This window comes from Nicotiana tomentosiformis, chromosome 2 (assembly GCF_000390325.3).
Source record: "Nicotiana tomentosiformis chromosome 2, ASM39032v3, whole genome shotgun sequence".
NCBI classification, from domain to species: Eukaryota; Viridiplantae; Streptophyta; class Magnoliopsida; order Solanales; family Solanaceae; genus Nicotiana; species Nicotiana tomentosiformis.
In genome coordinates, this window is record NC_090813.1 from 86,817,410 (window position 1) to 86,844,139 (window position 26,730).

Consider the following 26,730-nt stretch of genomic DNA (forward strand, 5'->3'; position numbering starts at 1 on the left):
CTATATTTTTAAGTTTAGACCAACTTTTCTTTTTCATTTAGAAAGAAAGTAAGGACACCGACATAGTTACATTTGACTATAGGGAGCTTGGGTGATGAAAGTGCCGACGGGTCCCTTGCCTTTTTGTGGGGGGGGGGGGGGGGCAAGAGGCCCTCTTCTTTCCTAAATTGTTGGGTTAAGGAAATACCGCCGTCAGATGTAATAATTAAGGCTAATTGCTTCTCTTTAGTTCAGCCCACCATTTCGAGTTAATATCTACACCCTCACTTCAGGCCATTCATATATCCAAATAAAACAGATATGCTTTGAATAGTGCAAAAACATGTTGCAGATGAAAATGTCATTTACTTCTTAGTTATACTGCTCTTTAGCTGGTTGGTAGAAAGTCCTAAAGGAGAATAACTCTCAATGAAACGAATTACAAACGTTAGCTTCTTAGTTCGAAAGGTTTCCATTTGACTTGTACTGTTGTGCAATTTCTATATCGACAGGCCATTTAATTTGGAAACCTACTCCTTTCTTTAGCTATTGAAGCATTAGTCAAATCCCTACTGAAATTCCCTACAGGTGTAAATGCAGATGGGCCTACTTGTGATACCATTTCCCTTTCAAAAAATCTATCATCGCCCTATTTCTTGTTTTTATTTGTCCCCTCTATTTACTTTTTCTCAACTGAAACGGCACTAATTGTAAGTTCGCATATGGAGGGTCGATTGCAACAGGGAAAGATCATCTTACAAGGGAAGTGGAAACTACTAGTAGCAAAAAGTAACTCTTAATAGGGACTTCTCTTCCTTAATGACCCCATGTGATCCACTAATGAGATATGCTGCTCTTTATTAACAAGATGCTTGCCCTTAATTGCGGTAAGCTGAGAACTTGCTTTTTATTGGTAAAATTAACGAGTTCCTAAGTGAAGTATAAGAGAAAAGCAATCAAAAAATGAGAAATTTTTTTATCAATAGAAGAGTACTCCGTCATTAATTAGGGAACTTAAGAACCATTGGCTTAAGTTGATGTAGATCCATGTTGCTTAAGGTATAGTGAACGCATAAGAAACAATCAGTATGGTATAACAGTTGCTTCATTAATTGGACAGGACCCTAAACGATGAATAAATGATGGATTCCCATGTGCTCTTTCACATGCTCATGCTTTAAGCTTTTAAATCTTCCAACAGAAAGGACTATTTCATCCATCTTTCTAGCTGCTTATCCATCAAGAACTTTGTCATTATCAGGATACCTTCCATTAATTGGAGCAATTTATGATAAGGGTCTATTGATTCTCACGAGTCGCATCGTAAAATATTTCGTTAGAAGAACGAAATCTATATCTTGTCCATAAATTTCCTTCTTTGTGCAATCCTTTTTTCGTCAAGAAAAGAACTTTGGGCTCATAATTGTTTTGACCAAGTAGAGGTCAAAATTTTGAAGAAAATACAGAAATTTTAACACAGAGTATAGGCTACATTCTCAAGGAACGTGTATATGTCTCCACGCAACGCAGCACCATCATATCTCAAGGAACATGTATATGTAAGATCTTTTCGTTAAAAGAGCAACTCTAGTTTAACCACGTGTTGTTAACTCATGAAGATCAACTGCGAGCTACAGAAAAATGGAGAAGCAACAAGATAAGCAGCACGCTGAGTTTGATACAACAAAAAGAAGATATTTCATACGAAAATTTGTTCTATTTAGAAAAATCTTTTATATTATTTCTAGTTTGCGTAAAGATAAGTGGCATATGGTAATATAACAGTGCGAAATAGGGTATAGTGATAATGCTTTGGTTTTGCTTTTGCAATTAAATTTCAACCATAATAGCATCAATATTAGGGTAATAAGTGAAAGGACGTGCTTCTCTTTTGGTGAAAAAATATTTCAACGCATGGAAAAATCTCAAAATAGTCCCGACTTCTGTAACCAAATTAGACTGAAGGTAGTGCCTCCTGATAGGACGCCAGCCCACCATTATTAAAGAAAAAGCAGCTCATTACAAAGGCCATTTTATCATCTTTCAAAGACAATGTGACTACAATCAAATTCAACACAAAACACAAGAAGCCACATTGTCTATTCCACTATCTCACTATAAATCCTCTTTTCTTTTGGGTAAAGTGGGATTGGAGAATGATCTTAGACTAGTAACGAAGAATCACAGTACACCTCCAGCAAAATTCCAGTGTTAACTAAAGGTAGCTATGCTTGGCTAGCTAGCATGAACAGCCAAACTTCAAAAACAAAAGAAGAAAACTAGCCAACTAATAAGCACATAACTGAAGATCATCAACTGCCAACAAGACCATGTGTCTCATTGGTATTCTTACAAGGGGGAGGGGAAAAACATGCTAGAAGCACCTTGCGAATTCAAAATATACACATTTCACACAGAGATAAACTGTTTACTTGAAATTAACAAAGTGCCCAGCATCTACATATCACCAAAGTAATATTTGAGTAGAAACTTCATAGAGAGTGCAAAATTGACATATCCACATGCACAAAATCTGACAGCCACAGTTAGCATCAGGCATGGACTGAGTCCATTCTTTAGCCCAACAAATAAATGAGCACAAGAAAACCAACAAGTAAGAACATAAACTTAATATTGCTATCTGCCTGTACTTGGGTTGTGTCTTGAGCGTTACGAACATGTGGCCCATGATATGCAGGAGTATATCCAAATGGGTAATTTGATGTGGTAGGATACGCTGTCGGGCCAGGGAATCCATGAAACTGGAAGCTGAGTAACGAAGGGAACAATCCACCAAAACCAGCCGACATTGTAAAGTTACCAAATCTTGCAGTTGCTGTTGGAAAAAATCCTCCCATATGACCAAATCCAAGATTAGGAATATTATTTGATTGAGGTTGAGGAGCTGTTTCAGGTCGTTGTCCTGCAGGCCTATTAGGAATTTCAAGGCCGGAGATTGGTTTCGATCTGGGATCAGTAGAAGTCCTTCCTCTGCCATAAAGAGGAACTAATTTCTCCTCCTGAATAAGGGCCTTACAAACAGGGCATTCATGGGATTGTGAGTGAAGACGTAGCCATCTATAAAGGCATGGCCAACAGTAGAGGTGACCACAGAGTGTCACAATGGGATCTTGCGCCAATTCAAAACAGATATTGCATTCAAAATCACCAGCATCATTGCTCCCATCCCCAGAGGAAGAAGAAGAGCTTTCAAATGCCCTGGTAGATGAGTCTTGCATCTCACTCAGATATATCTGTATTCTGAAACTTCAAAACCTTAACCTGTCAATTACGAGTATTAAGGGCTTCGCCAAAAAGAATAAATGTCAGATGTTAAGATGAATACAAAATCAAGTTCATTCAAGTACACCTCAATAAGTTTGTTTGGCTGGGCAGAAAATAATATCACTAATACTTGATTAAATTGAATAGTTTAAAATGTTCTATCGCAAGTAAAGTATTTTCCACAACAAAGGGGAAAATGACTTCCATCACATTATTTTCATATAAAAAAACATCTTAATTCTTACACAGTATGATTTGCTTAGACTAAAACCTAAAGTGATGTCAACCTTCAGTACGGTAAAATATCACCAATATACTATCCACATATCCTACCTTCCACATTGTGCCATTGCCATATTGAAGCATACTCTGCCCAACCAAACATTATAAAGTGATATTCCCAAGATACAACATTCTAGGCAGAAAATTATTCTAATGATAAATATTTCATGCTATACCAAAAACAATTCAAAGCATGAAAGAGCCCCATCCTAATATGGCAGATCTAACTGATTTGCCTATGCCAAACATCTTTCTCAAAGGAAAACTACGCGCAGAATATAAAGATGAAACCCCCAATAAAACAAAAACCTCAAATCTGATCAAACCCTACGTCACAACAACACAACAATAACTACGCCTTAGTCTCAAACTAGTTGAAATTGGCCATATCAATCTTCTATTACAATTCCATTAAATTCGCGCCCAATTCATTCCAATACTGGAAAATTATTTGCCTTTTAACGCCTCAATAACATATGTAACAAGGTAAAAGCTACAATTATCCACCATCCTGAATCTGACAAATAATAAATATTTCTATCAAAAAAGAAGAAAAGGTTCTCGATTTACAATAAAAGCAGATTAGATCAGAAAAAATCACATGACATGCAAATTGCATAATATGAAAGGAAGACACCGAGGATTTATCAACGTACCGATTCTGAAGAAAAGCAAGGGGGATTCGGAGGCAATTAATGGATCGAAGATAAAAAGCGGTAATTCGATCCCTTCAATTAGTATTGAACAAGTACTGATCCCAACAAAGATGATTCTAGGGCTTTTCACCCTCTCTCCCAAAGTTCTTACGTATTTCGTCTCTAATTTCAGTTATACCTGGAGACGGTCAACTGCAACCGTCATTGCCCTTTTATTGGGCTGTTGTGTAACGGGACCTTAGGCCCATAAGCCCATTATTTTGATCATTCTCAATAATATAATCTAGGATTTTTACCTTCCTATAAACTATTTGAAACTTTATTACCCTCCCTACTCAAGTTTCAAATTAATTATATAAGCATATATAATTTACCAATTATATATATTTTAAAAATTAAATGAGTATTCCTTTATGTTAGAAATTGAATAAGGAATCAATTATTTCCCATCATTATTCTCTTTCCCTCCTGTGCGCTCTCTCTCTCCTGCGCGTTCTCTCTCTCTCTCTCTCCGTCTCTCTATGTCTCTCAATCTCTCATTCTCTGTTCTTTTCCCAATTTTTCTTCCTCTGATGTTCTCTATTTTTTATCCTTTCATGTTGTATATATTTTTAATGAAATTCATCAATGGATTTCAATCGTTTTACTATAGAGTTTTAACTTAGCAATTTTCTTTCATGTTGCACAATTGGTGTTCAAATTGAAATTGTCAATCAATACATTTTGAAAGTGTTTGACTCTCCACCATTGACAACCATTAAAAAGCTTTGAAGCTTTGAATTCGAATTTGGGTTTTCAAAAACTATTATTTGTTTGGATTGGGTGTTGTTGCAAATAATTAAAAATATTATTTGGAGTTTATATCTCAATTTTGAGGGAGTTTGGTAAAAATTAGACTTGGTTTTAGTTGAATTTCAGATTGAAACTCGAAGAAGAAGAAGAAGAAGAAGAAGAAGAAGAAGAAGAAGAAGACATGACATGACATACAATATATTAAGAGAGAAAGTTTTGATTGGAATTTTAGAGAGGAAGAAACACACACAACATACAAAATATATACAAATCAGATACAAAATATACAAAAGACATATTGTATAAAATTTGTATGAAAATTATATTTAAGTTATATGATGTTGTAGATGTATTTTAACTGGGTAAAAATAATGTATGAAAGTTGTAGATAAGCTGTAAATAAGTGTATACTATATAATGAGTTGTATAAAATTTATTTTTAGTATGTATGTTGTTGTAGATATACCAATTGGTATTAAATTTGTACGAATATAATTGTATTGTATGTAACTTAAATACAAATTACTCATTGGCTGATTCAGATCAATCTGCTTCACAGGTGGACATTCCAAGAGAGCCTCAAAAGAGTAATTTACCCAAAGTATTATTCGCGGAATGGCTTTCGTTAGATCGATTTAATGGGCAAGACTTTCAGAACTCACGCAACTTTGATCCTTCCAATAATAACTTTGGCTATAATAATTCAGAGTTGCAAGACAAATTCATGCACAATTTGCCAATGAATGGCATCGGCTATGTGAATGGCATAAATCAAGAAGTTAACAGTGGGATAGTAGATGATATTTTTCAACCCCAACTCCAGTTTGAGGAATCTATCTCTGCAAATGGATTTGAGGAATTTATGTCGGGGGAATTCAGCATAAAAGATGATGTGATGTACATATGAGTTCTCTTTTAGAATCTTACAAAATAGTGTTCGGAGGAAATATAAATTTCATACGACGATTCATACTTTATACAACTATTTTTCAACTTTCATACAACATTCAAATAATATAATATATATAACTATAACAGAATACAATTTACATACAATTATACTACAACTTTACTACAAATTCGTAAGTATATTGTATGCCATGTGTTCTTCGAGTTTCAATCTGAAATTCAGCCAAAACCAAGTCTAATCTTCACCAAACACCCTCAAAATTGAGATACAAACTCCAAACAATATTCTCAATTGTTTGCAACAACACCTAATCCAAATAAATAATGATTTTTGAAAATCCAGATTCGAATTCAAAGCTTTATGATAGATTAGTGTTCGAATCTTCAATTCCTATGACCTTCTTACTAGGTGCTGAATTCATCTCTTGAAAAAGACTATCAAACTGCAGGATAATCCGATTTTCAAGAGAGCACAATACAAATCGAAGTGTCACAAGTTTGAATTCAATAACATTCTTGCACTGTTAAAGTTCCATATTTAGTGGGTAGCAATGTAAAAGAAAAAGGACAAATCAGTGACAAACTAGAGGCTACTTCAATAGGTTGATTGGCAGAAGACAACTTTTAGGCTTACCTTATTGAGAGAGAAAGGCGGTGAGAGAGAGTGATGAAGAAAGAAAGAAAAACTGATGAGAGAGGCGGCAATGAGGAAAGAGGAGTGGAGAGAGAAAAGGGAAAGAATGTAACTAAATTCCCTAATTTAAGGCACTAATAATGGATTGTATATAATTTGTAAGTAATCCTTATTTAGGGTGGGTAATCCTTATCAAAATAAATAACTTTTGGGTGTTTGAGCAAACACGGTAAAAACGACAGGGGTAAGTAGAAGGGATCTGTACACAAATAGCCGGCAGTATTCATTGTTAATTTTTTTAGCCATGTAGATAGATTATACATTGATTCTACATAATTATACACATATAATACATAAATTATGAATATATTGTACTTCGATTGGCTATTTTTTTATTTAAGTGATTGGGTGAGCGGCTATTTAGGTTAATACTTCTAGGTAGAAAAACAATGATAGGACTATTTATAAGCTCTAATGTATGTAGGTAGTTTCTTTAAATTTTAATATCCTAAGACCAATCCAAAATTCTGGTCGTTTTTTTTCTTCAAGAAAAGGGATTTTTCGGCTATTTCACATTTGTCATTAATTGTTGAAGCAAGCTAATCCTTGTTTTAAGGTTTTAAGTCTGAATAGTAATACTTTTTATTTTCTATGGCGTGTGCCTCTATGGCATAACTGGTAGCCAGCAATATTCCAGCAAAAGTATGTCATTTCCATGCGTCTCTCATACAATTTTTGACACTAATATTCCAGCAGAGGTCTATTTGGTGGAAGCTGCATCGCTCTTTCCTCATACCTCACATTCTGCTAAAGGACGAAATTTCGTCATTTATGGACACTCTGATCACACTTTGGCTAAATCATGGAGTGAAGAAGTTGAACAATGACTAACGTGAATTTTGGACACAACTCAGAAATTATTACGGTCCTTCTTTGATCCTTCTTTCCTCTAAATGCTTGGCAGTCACAAATTAGAAACTTCCCATCTTTTAGTTTCTTGCTAATCATGAGATCCCTTGAAAGATAAAACAAAACAAAACGTGAGTTCCCTGCTAAACCTTGTGAAATGACTAGATGTATGTTTTCGCTTGGTATTTAAGTTATAATAATCACTGCCAATGCTAAAAGAAAATTACACTATAGATGTAATTACGTTATTACGTACAACTTTTTTTCTTCGTAATTACATACATTTTCCGTCAACAAACTTTACCGAATGGTCTCATTATTGTTCACAGTAATATGCTCCAGCACCGACCCATCAAACTTTCAAAACATATATTGAAATTTCAGTCTGAAAAGACGAGCTCAACCAAAGGTAATCAGTAACTATTTACTCTGAAAATTTAAAAAGGTAGGACTTCATTGTGTTCATTTCTTACAATAACTTAGCAATAATTCGTAGGTAGCTGTCTATAATAAGCGGTAATAATTCAAATTACACAGACCTCTATGAGAAAGGTACAATTCTAAGAAAGGTAAAAATCTTTCTTTTCGCTAATCACTGATCTACCGTTGATACGGGGCGGGATTCACGCCGTAATATCCGATTGGACACGGATATCACGACCCTTTGTTAATCGTGCATGGTCGTTCGATAATGCTCTCCGAGGTCTCGGAACTCGAACCGGACCCAGGGGCGTGGTCTCAATGGCTCTGAGGGCATGTGTTTTGCTCGGGCCTTGATGCGAGAGGCTCCTGGCTTCGATTCTGATCCCTTGCAGTTATGTCCTTGCTTCGTTTGCCATCTCGGGATATGGGGTACTTACTAGCCTCGATTTTACCCATATACAGATAGTCCCCTCGTTTCTCTGAGAGTAGGTTTGTCGAAACGATGGTAAACGATAGATGTTCTTTGGTTCCTTCCTCCGTACGTTACGACGAAGGAGTCGAAACGTCCCATCAGTCGCTTCATTCTGACTTCAGACGCATGTCAACCAACGGCTGGTTGCCTCCGAATGCGAAGCGTCGCCTACTTTCCTATAAAAGCTTCCATCCTTTGTTATTTTTCTACTTTTTGACCAAGCTTTTACCTTCGAGCTTCCCAGCTATCATCAACTTCTTTCAAACCTTCATACCTTCATCTTTTGATCTTCAAATCTTCATAATTGTTCTTAGATTCTTGCCTAGATCTTCTTAAATTCTTCATATCCCGCTGTTTAGCCTTTAAACATGTTCTTCCAAACCTCCATACCCCTTCTTCAAATCTTCAAATTTTACCAGCCAACAATGGCTAAAACTTTCAAATCATTTCCCCAACAGGCTGCCTCTTCATCTTCCCAACCATCCGCTGGTACTGAGGCGGTCAATCCCGAAATAGTCCTCATCGAGGCGGCTGCTCCTGACATGGCAGCCACTGAACCGGCTCCCAAACCCCATTTGAAAGTGTTTATTCCCGGGGGTTGTTCCATTGCGGATGGCTTCAAGGTTGAGAAACCTCCGTCCAAGCACAACTGGGGTAAAGGAGCATCAATGTACATATGCTCCATAACCGAAGACGTCCTTCCCGTGGTCCGAGAGGACTGTAATTGGGTAGGTAAGGGCGTGGTAGTCTCCGAGCCCGAGGACACTATGACTACCCAAGTGGGGAGGGGGGAGGGGTACTTAAGTGTTTACACTTACCCATTCATGTTGGGCCCGTTAGACCCGATTATTTTGAATTTTTGCAAGAGGTACGAGGTGTGCCTGGAGCAAATCCACTCGTCTCTATGGAGGATCCCGATCCTTATTCGTTACTTCGCGAATAAGACAGAATCTCGTCGGTTCATCATTATTCATCTACTTCGTTTATACAGTCCCCGAATTTTTCGAGGGGGACTAATCAAGCTTACTCGTCGGGACAGCAAGGCCCCTTTTTTGAGCATTGATGAAGGCCGAGACTAGGGCTGGCAGCGATACTTCGTTTGGGTGAGGACCGAAGATTTGATCCCTCCCGAGTTCATGCCATTCCCTGAAAAGTGGAATGCATCTCGTAAGTACAGCCTCTCTTTAAGCGTTAATTCTCTTTTATTTTCTTTCCTTTCATTCACTTTTGTGATTGTACAACGTTGTACGAGTTCCAAATGCGGTTCCCCGGCTTAAGGAGTGGATTAAAGGCATCTGCAACCAGATGTCATACTTCGAGCGCTCATGGCGCAAGTTGTCGATGGGCCGATGGAAACCCATTCTCATGGTAAGTTTCCCCTCCAAATAATTGTTATCGTGTCCTTAGCTCATAGCATACTGACTTCTCTTCTTTTCCTTTATAGGTTTGCCTAAGACCACCGAGCTTAGGCCTTTGGAAGGGGACGAAGACGTATCCTTGTTCGTTGATCCCTCCGTTGCGGGACATTTCAGGGTTGCCGTGGGGGAAAATAAGAAAAGGAAAAGAAAACCTTTGGGATCCCTGGGCCCTGAGGCGAACCTAAAGAAGAGGGTGGCTCGCAAGCGGAGGAAGAGCATCAGCTCTTGGGTGCTAGACTCCAATTCTCTTCTCTGGCTCAGGGATGAGCCGGAAGAAGAAGACATTTTCATCGCCCACGGATTGACCTTTCGCCGAGGAGGCAACCGAGGGGGAGACTCGTGAGGTCGACCTCCTTCAAACTCGAGAGGTCGATATGGAGACCGGGATGGGACCCCCGGGACACTGGATCCACTCCGAAGGAAGCGCACGGTATAATAGAAATTATGGGGATGCCCTGCTATACCGAGTCCATGCTCGAGGAGGCCTAAGTAGGAAAGGAGAAGTCCAATGAAGGGATCCATAGCACAGACAATCCCCTTCATTCCTTTTTTGATGGTGTGGACTCGTCCACTTTAGAAGATTTTTTCGGGCTGGGTGACCTGGAGATCCTGAAGAAGGATACATCTTTGGAAGCTGGTGGGCCGAGTTTGAGCCCAGGATTGATTAATCAATCTCCCGCTCCGAGTGTGGACCCCGATCGTAAGAGATCGGTTATTCTTACTGTCCCGGAGGATGCACTGATTCTATCTTCTCCTGTGGGCGTAGCTAGTTACCTCCGATGTCTGGTGATCGAGGAGGACCAGGCAAACATGAACTAGGTGAATGTGTCGTGCCTTTTCAATTAAGCGCAGCAGGCGCTGAACCGGATAAGGCATCATTACGTTCCTTTGAACTTTACTTAAGTTTGGATATTTCTCACGATTTTTATTATTTTACAGGCCTCGGCACTTCATCATGAAAGCTTTCTCTAGTACCGCATCGAGGTCAACCAGCTTGAGCTCAAGGAGCAGGCTTAGAAAAAGGATACGTACAAGCTCCTCATCGAGCAACAAAACAGGGTCATTAAGGACCTTCAGGCCGAGCTGGATAGGGCTCAGAAAGAAGCATCGATCCTGAGGCGGGAGCATGCCGACTTGGTTGAAAAGGTAAAGGTCTTTGAATTTAGAAATGAGGAACTAGTCGTAGTGGCTAACGACAAAACCTCGCAGGTCCAGCAGAAGATCGACCAGATCGACCAACTCTGAAAGGAGATGGACGAGATCTAAGTCATGGCCGATGGGTGGAAGAGCAAGATAGATCTGCTGGCCTCGGAGAAGGATATCGCCAAGGCAAAGTTGTTTTCGGTGGAGGTTCAGTTTCGGGTGGCGAAGGAGAAAGCTGATAAAGGAGCTCAACTAAATGAAGATCTCCGAGCACAGCTGAGCTCGGCCGCCGCAGAACGGGATGCCCCTGGTAAAGAGCTCGAAGCAACGAGGTCGAAGATGGAGACAACCTTTGCCTATGGTGACGAGATGGTGGCCCAATACAAGGACGATGTCGAAGCAGCCGAGGCCCGCCTGAAGACCAATGCCGAAAATGTGAGGTGGCTATCTCGAAGGGAGGCCCTCGAATAGATGCATGCCCGAGGCTTCGACCTGTCGGCCAAGATCGAGGAGGATAATAGCCTTGAGGCCGAGGCGAAGAAACTATCCGAGCCCGAAGGTGCGGAGGGCTCCGAGGGTTCTGAAGGATCCGAAGGTCCCAATAGTTCAGGTGACGAATCGGGCTCCGATGAAGATTAGGCGTGAATGGCTTAGAATCTTTTAGTTTTTGTGTCGTGTACATATTTTTTGTTCATTTTGAGGCCATTTTTGTTGGGCCTTTATAAAGATATTTCGGAATATATAAAATTACCCCTTTTGGAAATTTCAATTTTTTAGCATTTTTTCACAATTTCTATTCTTTCAAATATTTCTGATGCCTTAGAATAGAATTAAATGTAGTAATAAGTCATTTATTTTTCAGCGGTCCAACCAAAACCTGACCTTGGTGCAATTGTTTATTTGCTCGAAGCTTTGAAAACTCGGAGTGACCGAAAGTTTTTCAAAAATGCTTAAGTGTTCTTAGACGATGCTTTTGCCGAGGATAACCTTTTTTGTAGATTTTGATTTTTTATTGAAGGCCTTATGTTTTGACTATGGGCTTCGGACGTCTCCGAGCCATTTTTAGGGCGGTCGTAGCCTTTTAGGTTTAGGCACTACCTAATCGGTTTGTGCCTCCGGATTTTGATAACCCGAGTTGTTCGAACTTATTTCGGATGACAGTCCCCGAGTGGAGGTAGCCCTTGGGCTCGGATAAGGGTAGCCCTTGGGCTTGATAGTCCTCGGGTAGGGATATCCCTTAGGCTTGATGTTTTAAGAGGCAAAAATACGTAATAGCAAGGTGAAAACTTTGTTTCATTTATGTGTGTAAAGTACATGATTGAAAGCGTGTAAAAGCTTGTATTATGGCTAAGGTGGCCTACGCAGGCATGGTTCACTTGGCCGTTTTGCCCTTACAATAAATCCCAACCACCGAGCCTAGGCTGTTCGAGCACAAAGTTTCCTTCTTTCCTTGCTAAGAAGCTTAACCTGAGGGTGATGGCCCCCAGTATTCGAGGTCGATCTTGAGAGGGCTCAGATACTATTGATGCGACCATTGACTCCGATTTAAAACCGGTCTTCGAATCTAAGTTAGCACGATTTACTGTTTCATTGTTAAAACCTTGCCGAAAAACCCATTTGGGACAAAACCGGTTCAAGGGAAAAAGAGTGCAACACGTGCTTTTAGACCTAATAGTCACATTCCTCTTTGGTTGTTGCCTGTAAGTGCTAGTATGATTCATAATATTACAAAAGGTAAATGAGATCGTACTTTAGTAGTAGTACCACTTTAAGTGCGTCATGTTCTAGTTGTTCGGTAGTTGTGCACCGTTTCCTGCTTTGAGTTTGTACGAGCCTTTACCGGTAATTTCGATGACTCGATATGGTCCTTCCCAATTCGGTCCGAGCTTCCCCTCGTTCGGGTTTTGGGTGTGTAGTGTTACCTTTCTTAACACCAAGTCCCCAACATTGAAGTTTTGGACATTGGCTCATCGGTTGTAATACCTTTTTATCAACTATTTCTAGGCGGCCAACCAGACTAGGGCGGCCTCGCGCCTTTCATCCAATAGTTCCAGGCTCGTAGTCATGGCCTCACTTTTTGATTCTTCGGTCGCATATCGGAACCTGAGGCTTGGTTCTCCCACTTCAACCGGTATTATTGCTTCGACACCATAGACCAATGAAAACAGAGTGGCCCCGGTATTAGATTTTGAGGTTGTACGGTATGCCCACATGATTTTGGGTAGAATTTCCTTCCACTTCCCTTTGGCATCGGTCAACCTCTTCTTCAGGTTTTGAAGTATGATCTTGTTTATTGATTTCACTTGTTCGTTCCCGCTAGAGTGATAGGGGGTTGACAAGATATTTTTGATCTTATGATCTTCGAAAAATTTGTTTACTTTGCTGCCTATGAACTGCTTCCCGTTATCACACACTATCTCGGTCGGCATCCCGAACCGGCATATTATGTGGTCCCAAATGAAGTCAATGACTTATTTTTCTCGGACCTTCTCGAACGCTTGAGCTTCGACCCATTTAGATAAACAATCGTTCATAAATAGTATGAATTGAGCCTTACCAGGTGCCCACGGCAGGGGACCGACGATGTCGATTCCCCACTTCATGAACGACAATGGTGACAAGACCGAATGTAGTATCTCTCCGGGTTAATGGGTTATTGGTGCGTGCCTCTGACAACGATCACATCTTCGTACAAAGTCCTTTGCATCTTTCTCCACGTCGATCCAGTAATAACCGTCCCTGATTATCTTCCAAACCAAAGACTTTTCCCCCGAATGGTTTCCGCAAGTGCCGTCGTGAACTTCCCTCAAAACATATTTGGTATCTCCCGGCCCCAAGCATATGGTGAGCGGGCCGTCGAACATTGTTCTAAACATAGTGCCTTCAGACAGGCTGAACCTGGCCTCCTTCGTGCGTAGAACTCTCGATTCTTTAGGATCCGAGGGCAACTTCCCAGTCTTCAAGTAGTCTATGTACGAGATCGCAATTGCGATGACCTCTTCACATTTGCGAGCTTCGCATTTGCGAAGAGGTGGTCACAATTGCAAAACTCTCAGGCCTGGCAACTTTCGCATTTGCGAAGATGAGCTCGCAATTGCGAGCAATGACAATTCCTGTTGCCTTCGCAGTTGCAAAGACTTAATCGTAATTGCGATCTCTTGGGTTTCCTATTTCCTTCGCAATTGCGATATTAGAGAGCTGTGCTTTACAGATTTGAAAATCTGAAATTTTTTCTAAGGCTGTGTTTCGACTGTCCAATAATTTCTTGACCATATTTGAATCATTTTGCAATGTTTTTCATAGCCATACCATGTTTTCACTCCAATCCTTTGTTTACAGGTACCGTAAGCTGAAAATGAGCTCTAACTCCGACGAATCCTCAAATGATAACCCTTTGGAAGTGGAGGAGAACTATGACCAACACCGGTTCTTGTCATTGGAATGCCAGGAACGGTACTATGCTAAGCTAATTTTGAAGAAAGTGCTACCAGAAAGGGGTATAGTGCTGGATAAGGTCTCAGAACGTCTTCCCAAGTTCCATCAGAGGCTTGTAGCATGGGATGGACCTGTTTTTCCCCTAAACCTTGCAGAGCCAATGAGCAATGGGTGAGGGAGTTATATTTTAATCTTCCAGCTGTAACGACCCGACCAGTCATTTTGAACTCTAACGTGTCGTTCGGCGGTTTGAGGCCATGAGCAGTTTCATTTCGGGTATTATTTGACTAGTTTTGGATCGGCGGTCACCGGTTTGAGGTGTTAGGGCAGTGTTGGAGCTGGTTTTGGAACGTCGGAGTGAGGTAAGTCTCCTGTCTAACTCTGTGAGGGGGAAACTACCCCTAGGTGGTATATTTGATGTGTACAACTTATTAAAAGGTTTTTGTTAAAGAAATTACTACTCACACGTTTATTTGTGAGTGGGGTCAAGGACCCGTCAAAGCTTCTTATTCTAATGGGATCGGGCCGCTCACCTCGGCAGGATTATGTATTTCACTCTTATGGGATCGGTCCAATCGCCTCGGTAGGATTTATGTACCACACTCTCATGGGAGCAAGCCGTTCGCCTCGGCAGTTTAATAGATGCATCTATGGTTCGTGCCGTTCGACCATCGGCAATGCACAGCTTAAATATTTATGTTGGATCGGGTTGTACTCCTCGACATTTCCTATATCATATCCTCATGGAATCGTGTGTAATATTTGGAAAGAAGCCAGTGATTCTGCGAGTTTTCCCGATTTGAGTTATGACAATCCATTTGATGAGATCCACTATATCTTTATATATGCTCCGATTAAGGAGGGAATTTCTAATAGAAAGCTTGAGTTCCTCGTAAAGAGGGGGATCTGTACCACGTAATTTATACTTGTTTATCTCATTTATTTACTCTGCCTCATATTTACTTACCTCTTTACTGTACATGATGTTATTGGACCACTAGTGAGTGTCGATGTCGACCCCTCGTCACTACTCCTCCAGGGTTAGGCTAGATACTTACTGGGTACACGTTGATTACGTACTCATACTACACTTGCTGCACATTTTTGTGCAGGTACATATATGACTAGTGGCCTTGTGAGAGCAGAGGCGTGTATGCATGCGGGGACTTACGTGAGCTGCATTCCATATTACGACCCGCAGCCGGCAAAGTCTCCTTCAGAGTATTTATATTTCTCCTGTCCAAATTTGTATTCCGGACAGATGCTGTATTTTATTTTACATTCCTAGTTGATGCTCATGCACTTGTGACACCGGGTTTTGGGGTGATTATGGGTTATTATGTATTGAAATTATTAAAAATATTATTATTTGCACTGTGAATTCCATCTTTTACTATTTAATTGAAGGAAAATATGACTTCAAAAATATTAAAATGAGAACCAAATTAAGTATTTATTTTTGGCTTGCCTGACAGCGGTGTTCGGCGCCATCACGACCTTTAATGGATTTTGGGTCGTGACAATATAGTATCAGAGCACTAGGTTCACTTATGTCTCACGAGTCATGGGCGAGTCTAGTAGAGTCTTGCGGATCGGTACAGAGACGTCTGTACTTATCTTCGTGAGGCTACAGGGCTGTTAGGAGCACTTCCTTTTCTTGATTCCTCATCGTGCGATTTGATTCCTTTGAGGCTGATGCCTTTATATCCTTCCTACTCATTCTTATACGATGTTCAACGCTCGTATCATTTAGGCATCGAGGAGTAATAGTGATACTACAGACGTGTGCAGGATGTTTATCCATGCGCATTCGAGCAAGTTATTATTGTCTTCTTGCGAAAGGGTGTTCTGTCATTTCGGCTCTGTAGCTGTATTTCTGATGGTTTTGAGGCTATCCTTGTTGAACACGTTAAGGTTCGACGGTATTATGGTCTTCATCAATTTTCCTTCGGGGCAGGGTAGTACGAAATGGTGCCGGAGAAGCGGTTGTCGGAAATAACGAAGTGTAGCGTGTTCGGAATTGAATTGGTACTTCTAGTATTGATGGCTCGAGAAAGATGATCTTCTAAGAGGTTCAGAGTTGGTGGCGACTCATGTGTTCAGATATCACAAAGATGGATTCGGGTTTGGAGCAACAATTGGGCAGTAAAGGACGAGGAAGTACACGTGGGAGGTGTCTTGCGGTGGTTGAATTGTTAGGAGGCCAAGTATGAAAAGTAGAAGTCGAGGAGTTGCTTAAAGGTGAGGGTTTGACCAAAGTGGGAGAGTGGCAGAGTAGCATATGAGTTCCGTGGTAGGATAGCCACACGCCTTGAGGGAAACTTAAAGCAATTTGGGAATCGTGATGGGTAGTGACTAGGACCATGGATTTTATTTGGATGCAACATGACTTCGAATTTGGAATTCGTTGTTAGACTTTTAGCTGATGTCAACAGGGAAGAAGAAACCTCGGCGGGTCCCAGGGTTATGTAATTGTAACTTCAAGCTAAGTGGGAGAACCCCACCGTCTATGATTGGATTGCGTAGTTGTCAACTTGTGCGGTATCTGGTTATCATTGTTATTGGTGTATTGGTGGGTTATTACGACTAAGGAAAGAAAACATCAGTGGTAATTTGAGCAAAGGATTTGAGGAATGTGTGCTATCTTTGACCTTATCAGTTCATGTTCAGGTTTTGGGAAGACCCAGGGTCTATGCTTCGTCTGGATGTGATGTATAAGGAGAGGAATTCAGCCAGTTACTTCTTTGAGAGGGTGTTCATGTGCTAGCAGGGCTTTGGAGTTTGATTGTATCCGAGGACAAGTTAGAGTGGGTGACTCTCAACAATGGTCCTAGTAGGTTCAAAATTTAAGGTGCGGTGCCTAAGGATTTCGAGTCTGTGGTATGGCTAAGCATCGAGTTTTGGCAGCGGATTATAGAAAAGGGGACTTGGAATGTTCTATGTTGTCTACAGTCTGCAGTGCAACATTGGAGGAATGGGAGAAAATAACTTCGGATTCATGGAAGAATTATCAGAATGGGTGTACCCGTTGAAGATGCGAATATGCGCAAAAGGAAAGTATGTGATGGTTCGTGGGTTTTGAGACAACATGGTCTCGTGAAATAATGTCACTCTGGATGAGTGCGGATTGTGGTTAGTTATGTTTTAAATGGAGCTATTATTATTATTATTATTATTATTATTATTATTATTATTATTATTATTATTATTATTATTATTATTATTATTATTATTATTATTATTATTATTATTATTATTATTATTATTATTATTATTATTATTATTATTATTATTATTATTATTATTATTATTATTATTATTATTATTATTATTATTATTATTATTATTATTATTATTATTATTATTATTATTATTATTATTATTATTATTATTATTATTATTATTATTATTATTATTATTATTATTATTATTATTATTATTATTATTATTATTATTATTATTATTATTATTATTATTATTATTATTATTATTATTATTATTATTATTATTATTATTATTATTATTATTATTATTATTATTATTATTATTATTATTATTATTATTATTATTATTATTATTATTATTATTATTATTATTATTATTATTATTATTATTATTATTATTATTATTATTATTATTATTATTATTATTATTATTATTATTATTATTATTATTATTATTATTATTATTATTATTATTATTATTATTATTATTATTACTAGTATACTTACCCGCGCGATGCGCGGATAGTTTTAAACCAAAAAGAGCATAGAGAAATATTAGAAAGAGATATATATTGCAAACTATATTTATTGGCTGCATTAAAAAAAATTAAACGAAAAGAAAAATAGGTGAATCCTATCGGGCTATCTCTATGAATTTGTTGTTAGGGCTATCTAAAGATGTTCATATGAAATGAAGGGTCATTTGTTTCCTCAACAAATGTCTTTTGAGTAAATGTCAGCCTCAGGTTGTGTGCCGTAGTCCTCAACTTCAAATTATTTGGTCCGACTACAAAGTAGTTCATACGATATAAGCGAAGTTCATGTATCTTGTTCCTAAAAAACTTAACAACATACTTTTCGATTGAAGCATGTATACGATCACCCTACAAAATCAGATTCCTTATTAGTGCACAATTATGAAGCCAACAATTATAAGATCGTATATACTGTCATAAGTGCCTAAAGTTGTCCTCAAGATTTGATGTCAAAAACCTAATTGCTTTAGTTTTTGAGATATCGTGTAACTATCTGACGCAACAGTTCAATACAATGACAACAGATATTTACCTTAAGTATCTCATTTGTTACCCCTAGTCTTCCAGCTGCTAATGTAGCCCCACCAGCAAGAAAGCTGGAATGATGATATATTCCTCTCTTCTTCTGAAAGGCATTATAATAACAAATATTTCACATTATTAAAAGAAAAACAAACCTTTTTTTGCAGGATAATAATCAAAAAAGCATTTTCGCAGTAACTTTTACCACTCACCTCGGCTGCATAGAGTTTTTTGAGTTGCTCATTACAAAAATCCATTTTGCCTCTAGCAACCCATTGGTTGTATCAAGACGATTTCCAGTGTGTTTTTGCACAATTTTCCCTTGCGCCACTATATATTCATAATGTTCTCTCTTGCTGAGAACAGAAAGAAAACGATGAATAATTAGAGCTAAATGGTAATATCAAATAATGAAAGTAAAGAAATTATACAGAGTTTACTCCTTGACTTAACAGAAAAAAATACATATTGTCTCCTTTTTTAATCAAGGATAAAAGGAACATATGGAACATGCCATAGAGGTAATTAATATTAGTAGTGTATAATAGAGCAGATCATATTATATAAAGAAAAACCAATGTCTGTGCATGTATATGAGAAGCCATTTGTATATTGATGCTAAACATTATGATTTGCATTGCAATAAGTGACAAAGATTTTGCACATTCCGCCAAAGATACTTAATACATTATTTCTAAAGCTTAGATCATGGACATTCTTTGAGGTCAACCTTTTTTCCATCTCCATGATTCCTACTTCGAAAACTCTTCAGAAGTGTAATGTGTTCCACATCTGCTTTGAGAAAGAATAGTTTGGCTGCTTCATGTCTAATAATTTGATGCTTATTGATATCTTTAACAGACCTGGATAGTGCATCAATAGTATTTTTAGTAAGTAATTGACCCAATACATAATTGACTTCATGTTTTACTAAAGCAGTGTTTCAAGTTACAGATTCTTTATTCGTGTCCAATATTGTTGTAATGTGAAAAAAGAACAGAATAACAATGATACATGCCCTGTTCTTCTTTAAAAATAGCGTTCCTCAAGTCTTAGACAGAGGAAGAAGTAGAAGGACCAGATGGTTTGTGGATAGAAAGTGTGATAAAATCATTGTTCAGGAACCGTTATTAGTTATTACATTCTTCAACTCTTTCATTTGTCTGACAGACTATAACTTGTTTTTCTGAACTATTGAGCTGGAATTGCAGCAAAACTTGTTTATATCAGGAAAATATTACTTTATAAACCAATTACATGAAGAGTGTGAAGAATAATAAGAATAAAAATGAAATGTAACGCACTTACATTGCGGATGTCATTAAATTTTAAGAGAATAACACAACATTAAGAGTAACTTAATTAAGAAGCCATTTTAGCAGTTATTTTAAGTAAAGCTGTCAAAGAGAAGAAGAATCATTCTTGACCTTTATGGGTAAAATGAAAAAACAAAATACACAATTTAAAAAAGAATGAGGCCTCACCAGTCAATGACAACCACTTAGCCCAACAACATATTTGACAACTCCCTGAAGCCCGACCAAAACAATCTTGGTTCTGTTGTTTCTAGTCACAATAAATTTGGTATGTCTCGGATGAACAGACAGTTCCTTATCACCACTCTCTGCACGGAAAGGCGATAACACCCGAGATAGACATAGTTGAGCCTCCAGTATTTTGCACGTCTAAACAACTAACTAATCACAATGAATTTAATGAAGATAACAATAAAGATCAGTTTAGGTTAGGTACTATTACTCTGCCACCAAACTGCAGAGCTCTACATGATGAATAATCCTTTCTCCCATGCTCCTCATGTCGATCAGATAATCAAATAACAATTTTTTCTAGCCATGAGAACAAATTAACAATTCGAACATTAATTGGAGAAGTCATCAGTAATGTAATAGTGACTTTGATCATACATTTCCTGCCAAAGTAAGAAAGAACATAATGGAATAATGAAGTAGTAGAACTTAGGAATAAGCAGATTACAGGAATAGAAATGTTCTGATTCAACTTCAAGTGCATAAAGTGCTCTGCAGAGATTAATTTGAGTTGATTTAGTTTTCTTTTTATGGAAATGTTGAAATTGCGAAGCATGATGATTGGAAGCAAGAAGAAGATAGGAAGGCTCTTCAATTCTTGAAGGTATTTAGCATCTTTATTTTGGAACCTAAAGAAGCATGACATTTTTCTTGGGACAGACTAAAAAAAGAAGGTGTACCACATAAATTGAGATGGAGAGAGTAATTTATGTTATTTTCTGAAAAAGGTTCTTCTTTGGGGATAGGATTGTTGATTTTTTGCTTATTGTGAATATGCTAATTTCGAACGATAAGCATTGTCTGTGGATTACAAAAAATCCAGCCAAAGTAACATGAAATAATTTTAGTTCTTGAAAAAAATATTGAGAAATCAATATCTGAGTGTTGGTTGCAAGTTCCTAATAACAGTTGCTCCCCATTATGCTTTGCCGATAGTAAAAGAATGATCTTTTACCTGCTTTGGTATCTGATTATCTACTAAATGCTTAATAGAAATATTCTGATTCTACTTGAAGTGCACAAAGTGCTCTGCAGAGATTACATATAAGACAGATAGAAAATTTTCTGACAGCAAAGAATGAGACAAAAATGAAAGCACAACCAATAATGAAGCAGATAGCAAATCTCTGAGGCTAGCAAATCTCTGAGGCAACAGCAGCACATTCATTCAACATAAGTAATAATTAAATTCATGATTAATAAAGATAATATGAAGTTGCATAGGTAGAGTCATTTCACCAGATCACATATCAACAGCAGCACATTCATTCGACATAGGTACAAAATATACAATTGCATAGCTAAAGGCATTTCAGTAAAAGCAATCAGAGATTCTTTTCTTTCTTAACGACTCTGCGAACCTTGTTGCTAGAGAGTTGAGAATTGAAGTCGTCATCTGGTCCTACTGCTGATGCCTTATTAGCGGATCTAGTCTTCTTGTCATACGTCTTCAAAGGAGATATTTTTGCATTGCAAGCATCACCATCTTCTAACACGGACGATCCACTTTCTGATACGCTTTTCTCGATGGGAGTTTGCAAAACAGACTTCAGCTGAGTTTCGGCCATAAGATCCTTCCAAAAATAAAAATATTTAATAGCAGTTGGAGAGCAATACTGTTGCTAGTTGCATAATTTTGACTCATAATTGTTAACTAAATAAATAATGATGTAAAAGTTTAAATTTCATAAAATTTACCCCGAAAAGCTTATCTCCACTTGAGCTTTGTCCATCAAAAAACTGTGGATCCTGTTAAACAGAAAGAAAAAAGAACATTCATTCATCCTATGAATGCAAAATTATTTATACCTAAATTTTGTATGAGGAGGTTTGTGAGTAAAAAATATTTACAGTGATAGTATCATCGAATAAACTGTGATTGTATTCCTTTAGAAGGTCATCATCATCAATAAGCTTAAGAACTTTGTAGACTTCGACCTGTGACTCAATATTCTCTTGCTTAACAATAACCTTGAACATGAATTTTTTATAAAGAATATCGTCCAGTTCACTTGGATAAGAACAGTCAGCATCCGCAATTGAAGTCTACACCAAATTTCATAGGTTAGAAATATTATAATTGATAACTAAATTAAGTTTAGTATTATACCTCAAGTAATCTTTCCTTAAGTTCTTTTGCGGACTTCCCTATAAGCTGCATAGCTTCGCGATTCCAAAGCAACAATGAGATAAAAGCGGTTCCATCCATAACACGAACTTGAAGCCTATACCTGCAACTCAATTTTGATTAACCTTATGCATATTTTTTGTAGATAGAAGAATTTAAATATACATAAATAGTAATTACCTGTGAGTAAATAAAAATTCTTCTTCATTGCATTTCTTACAAAAGTATTTATTTTTAACTTTATCAACCTTTCTACTACACTTGTTGCATGTCAAGTATGACCATCCCTGGTCAAGTTCCAAATTAACCAATTTTGCCGCAATCCAATAGCTACATTCCTATTTAACAAAAATAAAAAATTATTGTAAATGCAAAACAGAAAACATAAGATAAATATAATTGACAAAGTAAATTAAACTCACTTGCGTGCACTGAACTAAATCCCTTATAGTTTTAAACAGTACAATTCCTTTGTCTAACTCATCTCTAACAGAGTAACTTTGCTGAGAACTTGTTTGAGTGATTCGCTCAAAGTTTGATTGACGTGCTGCAAGTAATCTGCATAAGTCAAAAATTGTAATTTATAAATACTATTGTTATTTTTTGTGTACATATAGAAAAGGATTATACACTTGAAAAACCTGGATTTAAAGTCAATAGATTGCGGCAACGTAGAATTTATCCATATCTTTGTCTGATACCAACAGCTACGCACTGAGTAATTACCTGTGTATCAAATGAACTATAAATATAAATTTGAAATTTAAAAATTTTTATAAACTAAAATTCAAAAATACATGTAATTTCTGGTAAACCTCGAAATTTTTGAGCTTTCATATGCTGGAAAACAACAATCAAAGGCTCATCAGTAGATTCATTCAAGTGATGTTGAATTTGATCCACAAGTTCACTCCATAAGGTTGCCAAAATCCTGTTCCTCCTATACGTTTCATGGTAAGATTAATAAACACATATATAGGTAATTTATTATAAAGTATTGTTTCTATTTTTGAATTACTTACTGATCATCTTCGAGCACAACATTAATAAAGACACTTTGGTTGTCTCCTTGCTTGTAGGTCTTAACATCTTCATAGGTCACAACCTGACCAACAACATCTATAAATATAAAAGTTAGTCACATAGTTTTACAAATACCATTAGTTCATTAAAAATGAAAAGAAGAATTACCGAGTAATTCTGTCTGATCGACATCATGTTGATTTGTTAGTTGGTCAAAAGAGCGCAAGTTAAAGATGTTCATATGAAATGAAGGGTCATTTGTTTCCTCAACAAATGTCTTTTGAGTAAATGTCAGCCTCAGGTTGTGTGCCGTAGTCCTCAACTTCAAATTATTTGGTCCGACTACAAAGTAGTTCATACGATATAAGCGAAGTTCATGTATCTTGTTCCTAAAAAACTTAACAACATACTTTCCGATTGAAGCATGTATACGATCACCCTACAAAATCAGATTCCTTATTAGTGCACAATTATGAAGCCAACAATTTTAAGATCGTCTATACTGTCATAACTGCCTAAAGTTGTCCTCAAGATTTGATGCCAAAAACCAGAATGCTACAGTTTGTTCTATATCAATTATGAAGCCAACATTAATTAATAGACAGAAAGATGAATACTTGTACTACACATATTTCATATATAAGCGTAGTTTCTGTATGTTCATCCGTTGATAGTCTAAGCAAGGCAACCAATATCTAATATTTGCCAGATTTTTATATTTTGAACAATACCTCTGTTATTTTGAACAATACATCTGTTATTATGTACGAAGATGCAACTTAACTGATTGTCTATATGTATATATTAGGATAATCACTGTCTAAAGTTATCCTCAAGATTTGAAATCAAAAATCAGAATGGCACAGTCGGTTCCATATCACTTAAAGAACTGTTTATATGGAAGTAGAAATTATTGGAGCAACTTCCTAGACATTTGAGTAATGCGGAAGAATGAATTTTCATATAGAATGCGAGTACTTTACGAAGTTTAAACCTATGAGAAAGTTGAATATGTTATCTTAGAATCCTGTAAAACCAATTCAATTGAATACGGTATTTCCGGCTTAAAGCGATCCGGCATTACCCACATTCGAACAACTCTAACTTTGAGATTCCATTGCATCGAGTTGCCTGAAATTTATTTGATATCATGAATTTGTGTGGCCATATTTGCAAATCAATTGTAATCAGACTGGTATACTGAGTAGATAAAATACGAAGTTGAAAAGGTTTTGAAAATATACAGCGCATAAATCATGCAGTTATGTATGTGTAGATAAAATAGAGATTTTTGGTTGGAAGCCCACGTTTGGGAGCACGATCAGTCGTGGAATAGAAGAAAAACTACTGTAGACAAATTGGGGTGAGAAACTGAATTAGGTTTGAGAAGTTGAAGAGTCTTCAAGAAAAGCTAAAATAGAGAGCAGTTGACGATAACAGGGCATATCTGATGCGCCTCTTTTTCCTTTATATTTATTATTATATTTTGTTTTTTTATTTTATATCTTTTTTAGTGCAGTAGTATTTGTAGTTTACTATAAGTCCCAAAGACAATTTTTTAAATGTATTTTCGAAATAATTAAAAATTAAAGTATGACAGGAAACTTAATTTTTATATTACCAATATATTTTCAACTGATTGAAGAATGAGTTAGCCCATTGTTATTAATTCTTAGCAAGTTCTAACTCTTGCCAAATTCTCACTTTGAAAAATTATTCGTCCTTTTTTTTAAACTTTTATTTATGTATAAAAAAACTAATTGAAACTTTGACACGGTAGTTGTTGAGTAAAATAGGGTCAACTAAGAAAGTGGGAGGATTCTTTTTGTTTTTTAATAACAGCCAGCCCAAATAAGGGGAAGGAAATTCTATTTTTAATAGGCAAGTGTATCAATAAGAATAACTGCAAAAACAAAATCGTGGAAGGACTGGAAACAAAATCGTGGGTCGATTGGAAGTTTTTTATATTTTTTAAATTTAACTTTATTTTGTTGATTTGTAGTTTGAATTTGAAATTCCAATTATCTTGGAGAGTTGTCCTAATTTTTTACATGTGTTAGAATTGTGGGTATTCCACTTGTCAGCCTAACATGATTTTGCCTTTGTTATTCTATATAGATAGATTCCTAAGGCAAGTCCGGAGTAAATTAGAAGAAGTCGGATCGGTTAACAACGGTTGAACTAACATGACGGCGTGTTGAGTTATGTATGTGATGTATGGCGGTGCACGCGAGGCTTGACCACCGCCGTAATTGATTTATTTGGAGGCTTTCGATTATTAAGGCATGTTATGTATAGATGGATCCCGGAAGAGTTATGGTGGTTTAGACCACAACTTGAGGTTTGTATTTTCTGCGGTTATGGGAATTCAGTTGCGTGCGGCAATGGTTCTCCTAAAATAAGTTAAGTAAAAGGTCGCTATATGATGGAATGTTTAGTCTATTAGTGGATCGGGAGTCAGGATGGAATTCTCGTACTCTCGCGTAGTGGCATGTTAAGTGCAGTGAGTGGTAGGAAAATTGGAAGCTGAGGATCAAGGTTACAGTTTGGTGTCGACAAGAATGTCAAGAGCTCGGATGAGCAGGAAAGAATTCAGATGTTTAGAGTAAGCTAGTATTGTCTTTAGCGTCACTTGAGATTGGTGTCATGGGGAAGAGGCTTTGTGTATGGACTTGCAGATTTTTGACTCACTCTACAGAATTAGAATGGCTGGTGGTATGGATGTGCGGACCTTGCTACCTGAGCGGAATGGTCGTGGGAGCATGCCCCACGGGGAGATATGTATAAGTGTGACATGTCAGTCACTTGATTGTTAAATATTCAAACCGAATGTGGAGGTCATGGTAATATCGCAAGTGCGGGAGTTTATTCCTGAGAGGCATTCTATTCCTTGGGTTGTGGACCATGTGAGTTCGTTTCGGATTTGACGGCTATTCTTATGAGTCATGAATAGGTCATTGTGGGTCCTAGAAGGGTTGTTAGCCCAGTGCGGTACGATTAGAATCGGCTTGAGGTCCGTGGATGGATCTAAATGAGAATGTGAGCTCTATATCAGGCTGGATGTGTTCATTTTAGCATGGCATTGTTTTAGGAGAGCTCTTCGGGCCTTGGATGTTATTTCTGTTGTCGGCCCTTCCATGTAGTCTCTATTGCGTCCTGTGGGTTATGAGGAGGTTTGATTATTCGCACTCGTATTGAGATCTCGTATAGTTTGTGGTGTTATGTGAGCAGGATGGCTCTTGAGATGCAGATCATGTATCACACCTTAGTTGTGCTTGAGTTTTATAGCGCATGACGCTACCCATCTCCCCGGAATTTGTATTATGCACTTGGCGTGCTTATGGTTGATATTCGGGCATTTTGTGAGTATAAACGTTACGGCTCTATGTGTGTTTTCTTTAGATTATTATGTT

General features: G+C 37.5%; 2 protein-coding genes and 1 long non-coding RNA gene across 11 annotated transcripts; all 3 read right to left on the minus strand.

The window, feature by feature from the left end:
• Positions 1–2,364: 2,364 nt before the first annotated feature.
• LOC104113111 (uncharacterized) lies at positions 2,365–4,342 on the minus strand. Of its 4 annotated transcripts, none has more exons than XM_009623208.4 (2): positions 4,203–4,342; positions 2,365–3,240 (listed from the first exon to the last, which is right to left on the minus strand). In XM_009623208.4, exon 2 carries the CDS (start codon positions 3,216–3,218, stop codon positions 2,556–2,558), a length of 663 nt encoding a protein of 220 aa, XP_009621503.1. In that variant the 5' UTR covers positions 3,219–3,240; positions 4,203–4,342; the 3' UTR covers positions 2,365–2,555. The 4 variants fall into 4 exon arrangements, with proteins under 4 accessions (XP_009621503.1, XP_009621504.1, XP_009621502.1 ...); XM_009623209.4 differs by having other exon boundaries at positions 2,365–3,246; XM_009623207.4 differs by having other exon boundaries at positions 2,365–3,284.
• Positions 4,343–18,624: 14,282 nt separating this feature from the next.
• Positions 18,625–20,381, minus strand: LOC138906584 (uncharacterized). Of its 2 annotated transcripts, XR_011414048.1 has the most exons (4): positions 20,104–20,381; positions 19,350–19,482; positions 18,832–18,975; positions 18,625–18,722 (listed from the first exon to the last, which is right to left on the minus strand). It is a non-coding gene; the product is annotated as an uncharacterized lncRNA (long non-coding RNA). The 2 variants fall into 2 exon arrangements; XR_011414049.1 differs by lacking the exon at positions 19,350–19,482 and having other exon boundaries at positions 20,104–20,377.
• A 1,076-nt stretch (positions 20,382–21,457) lies between these two features.
• On the minus strand, positions 21,458–23,815 carry LOC138906583 (replication protein A 70 kDa DNA-binding subunit B-like). Of its 5 annotated transcripts, none has more exons than XM_070195687.1 (10): positions 23,486–23,815; positions 23,317–23,413; positions 23,110–23,234; positions 22,936–23,008; positions 22,717–22,852; positions 22,475–22,632; positions 22,277–22,397; positions 22,018–22,212; positions 21,865–21,915; positions 21,458–21,740 (listed from the first exon to the last, which is right to left on the minus strand). In XM_070195687.1, the coding sequence occupies exons 1-10, from the start codon at positions 23,673–23,675 to the stop codon at positions 21,492–21,494; spliced, it is 1,395 nt and encodes a 464-aa protein (XP_070051788.1). In that variant the 5' UTR covers positions 23,676–23,815; the 3' UTR covers positions 21,458–21,491. The 5 variants fall into 5 exon arrangements, with proteins under 5 accessions (XP_070051788.1, XP_070051790.1, XP_070051787.1 ...); XM_070195689.1 differs by having other exon boundaries at positions 23,110–23,225; positions 23,486–23,814; XM_070195686.1 differs by having other exon boundaries at positions 22,936–23,020; positions 23,110–23,225; positions 23,486–23,814.
• Between the last annotated feature and the right edge of the window lie 2,915 nt (positions 23,816–26,730).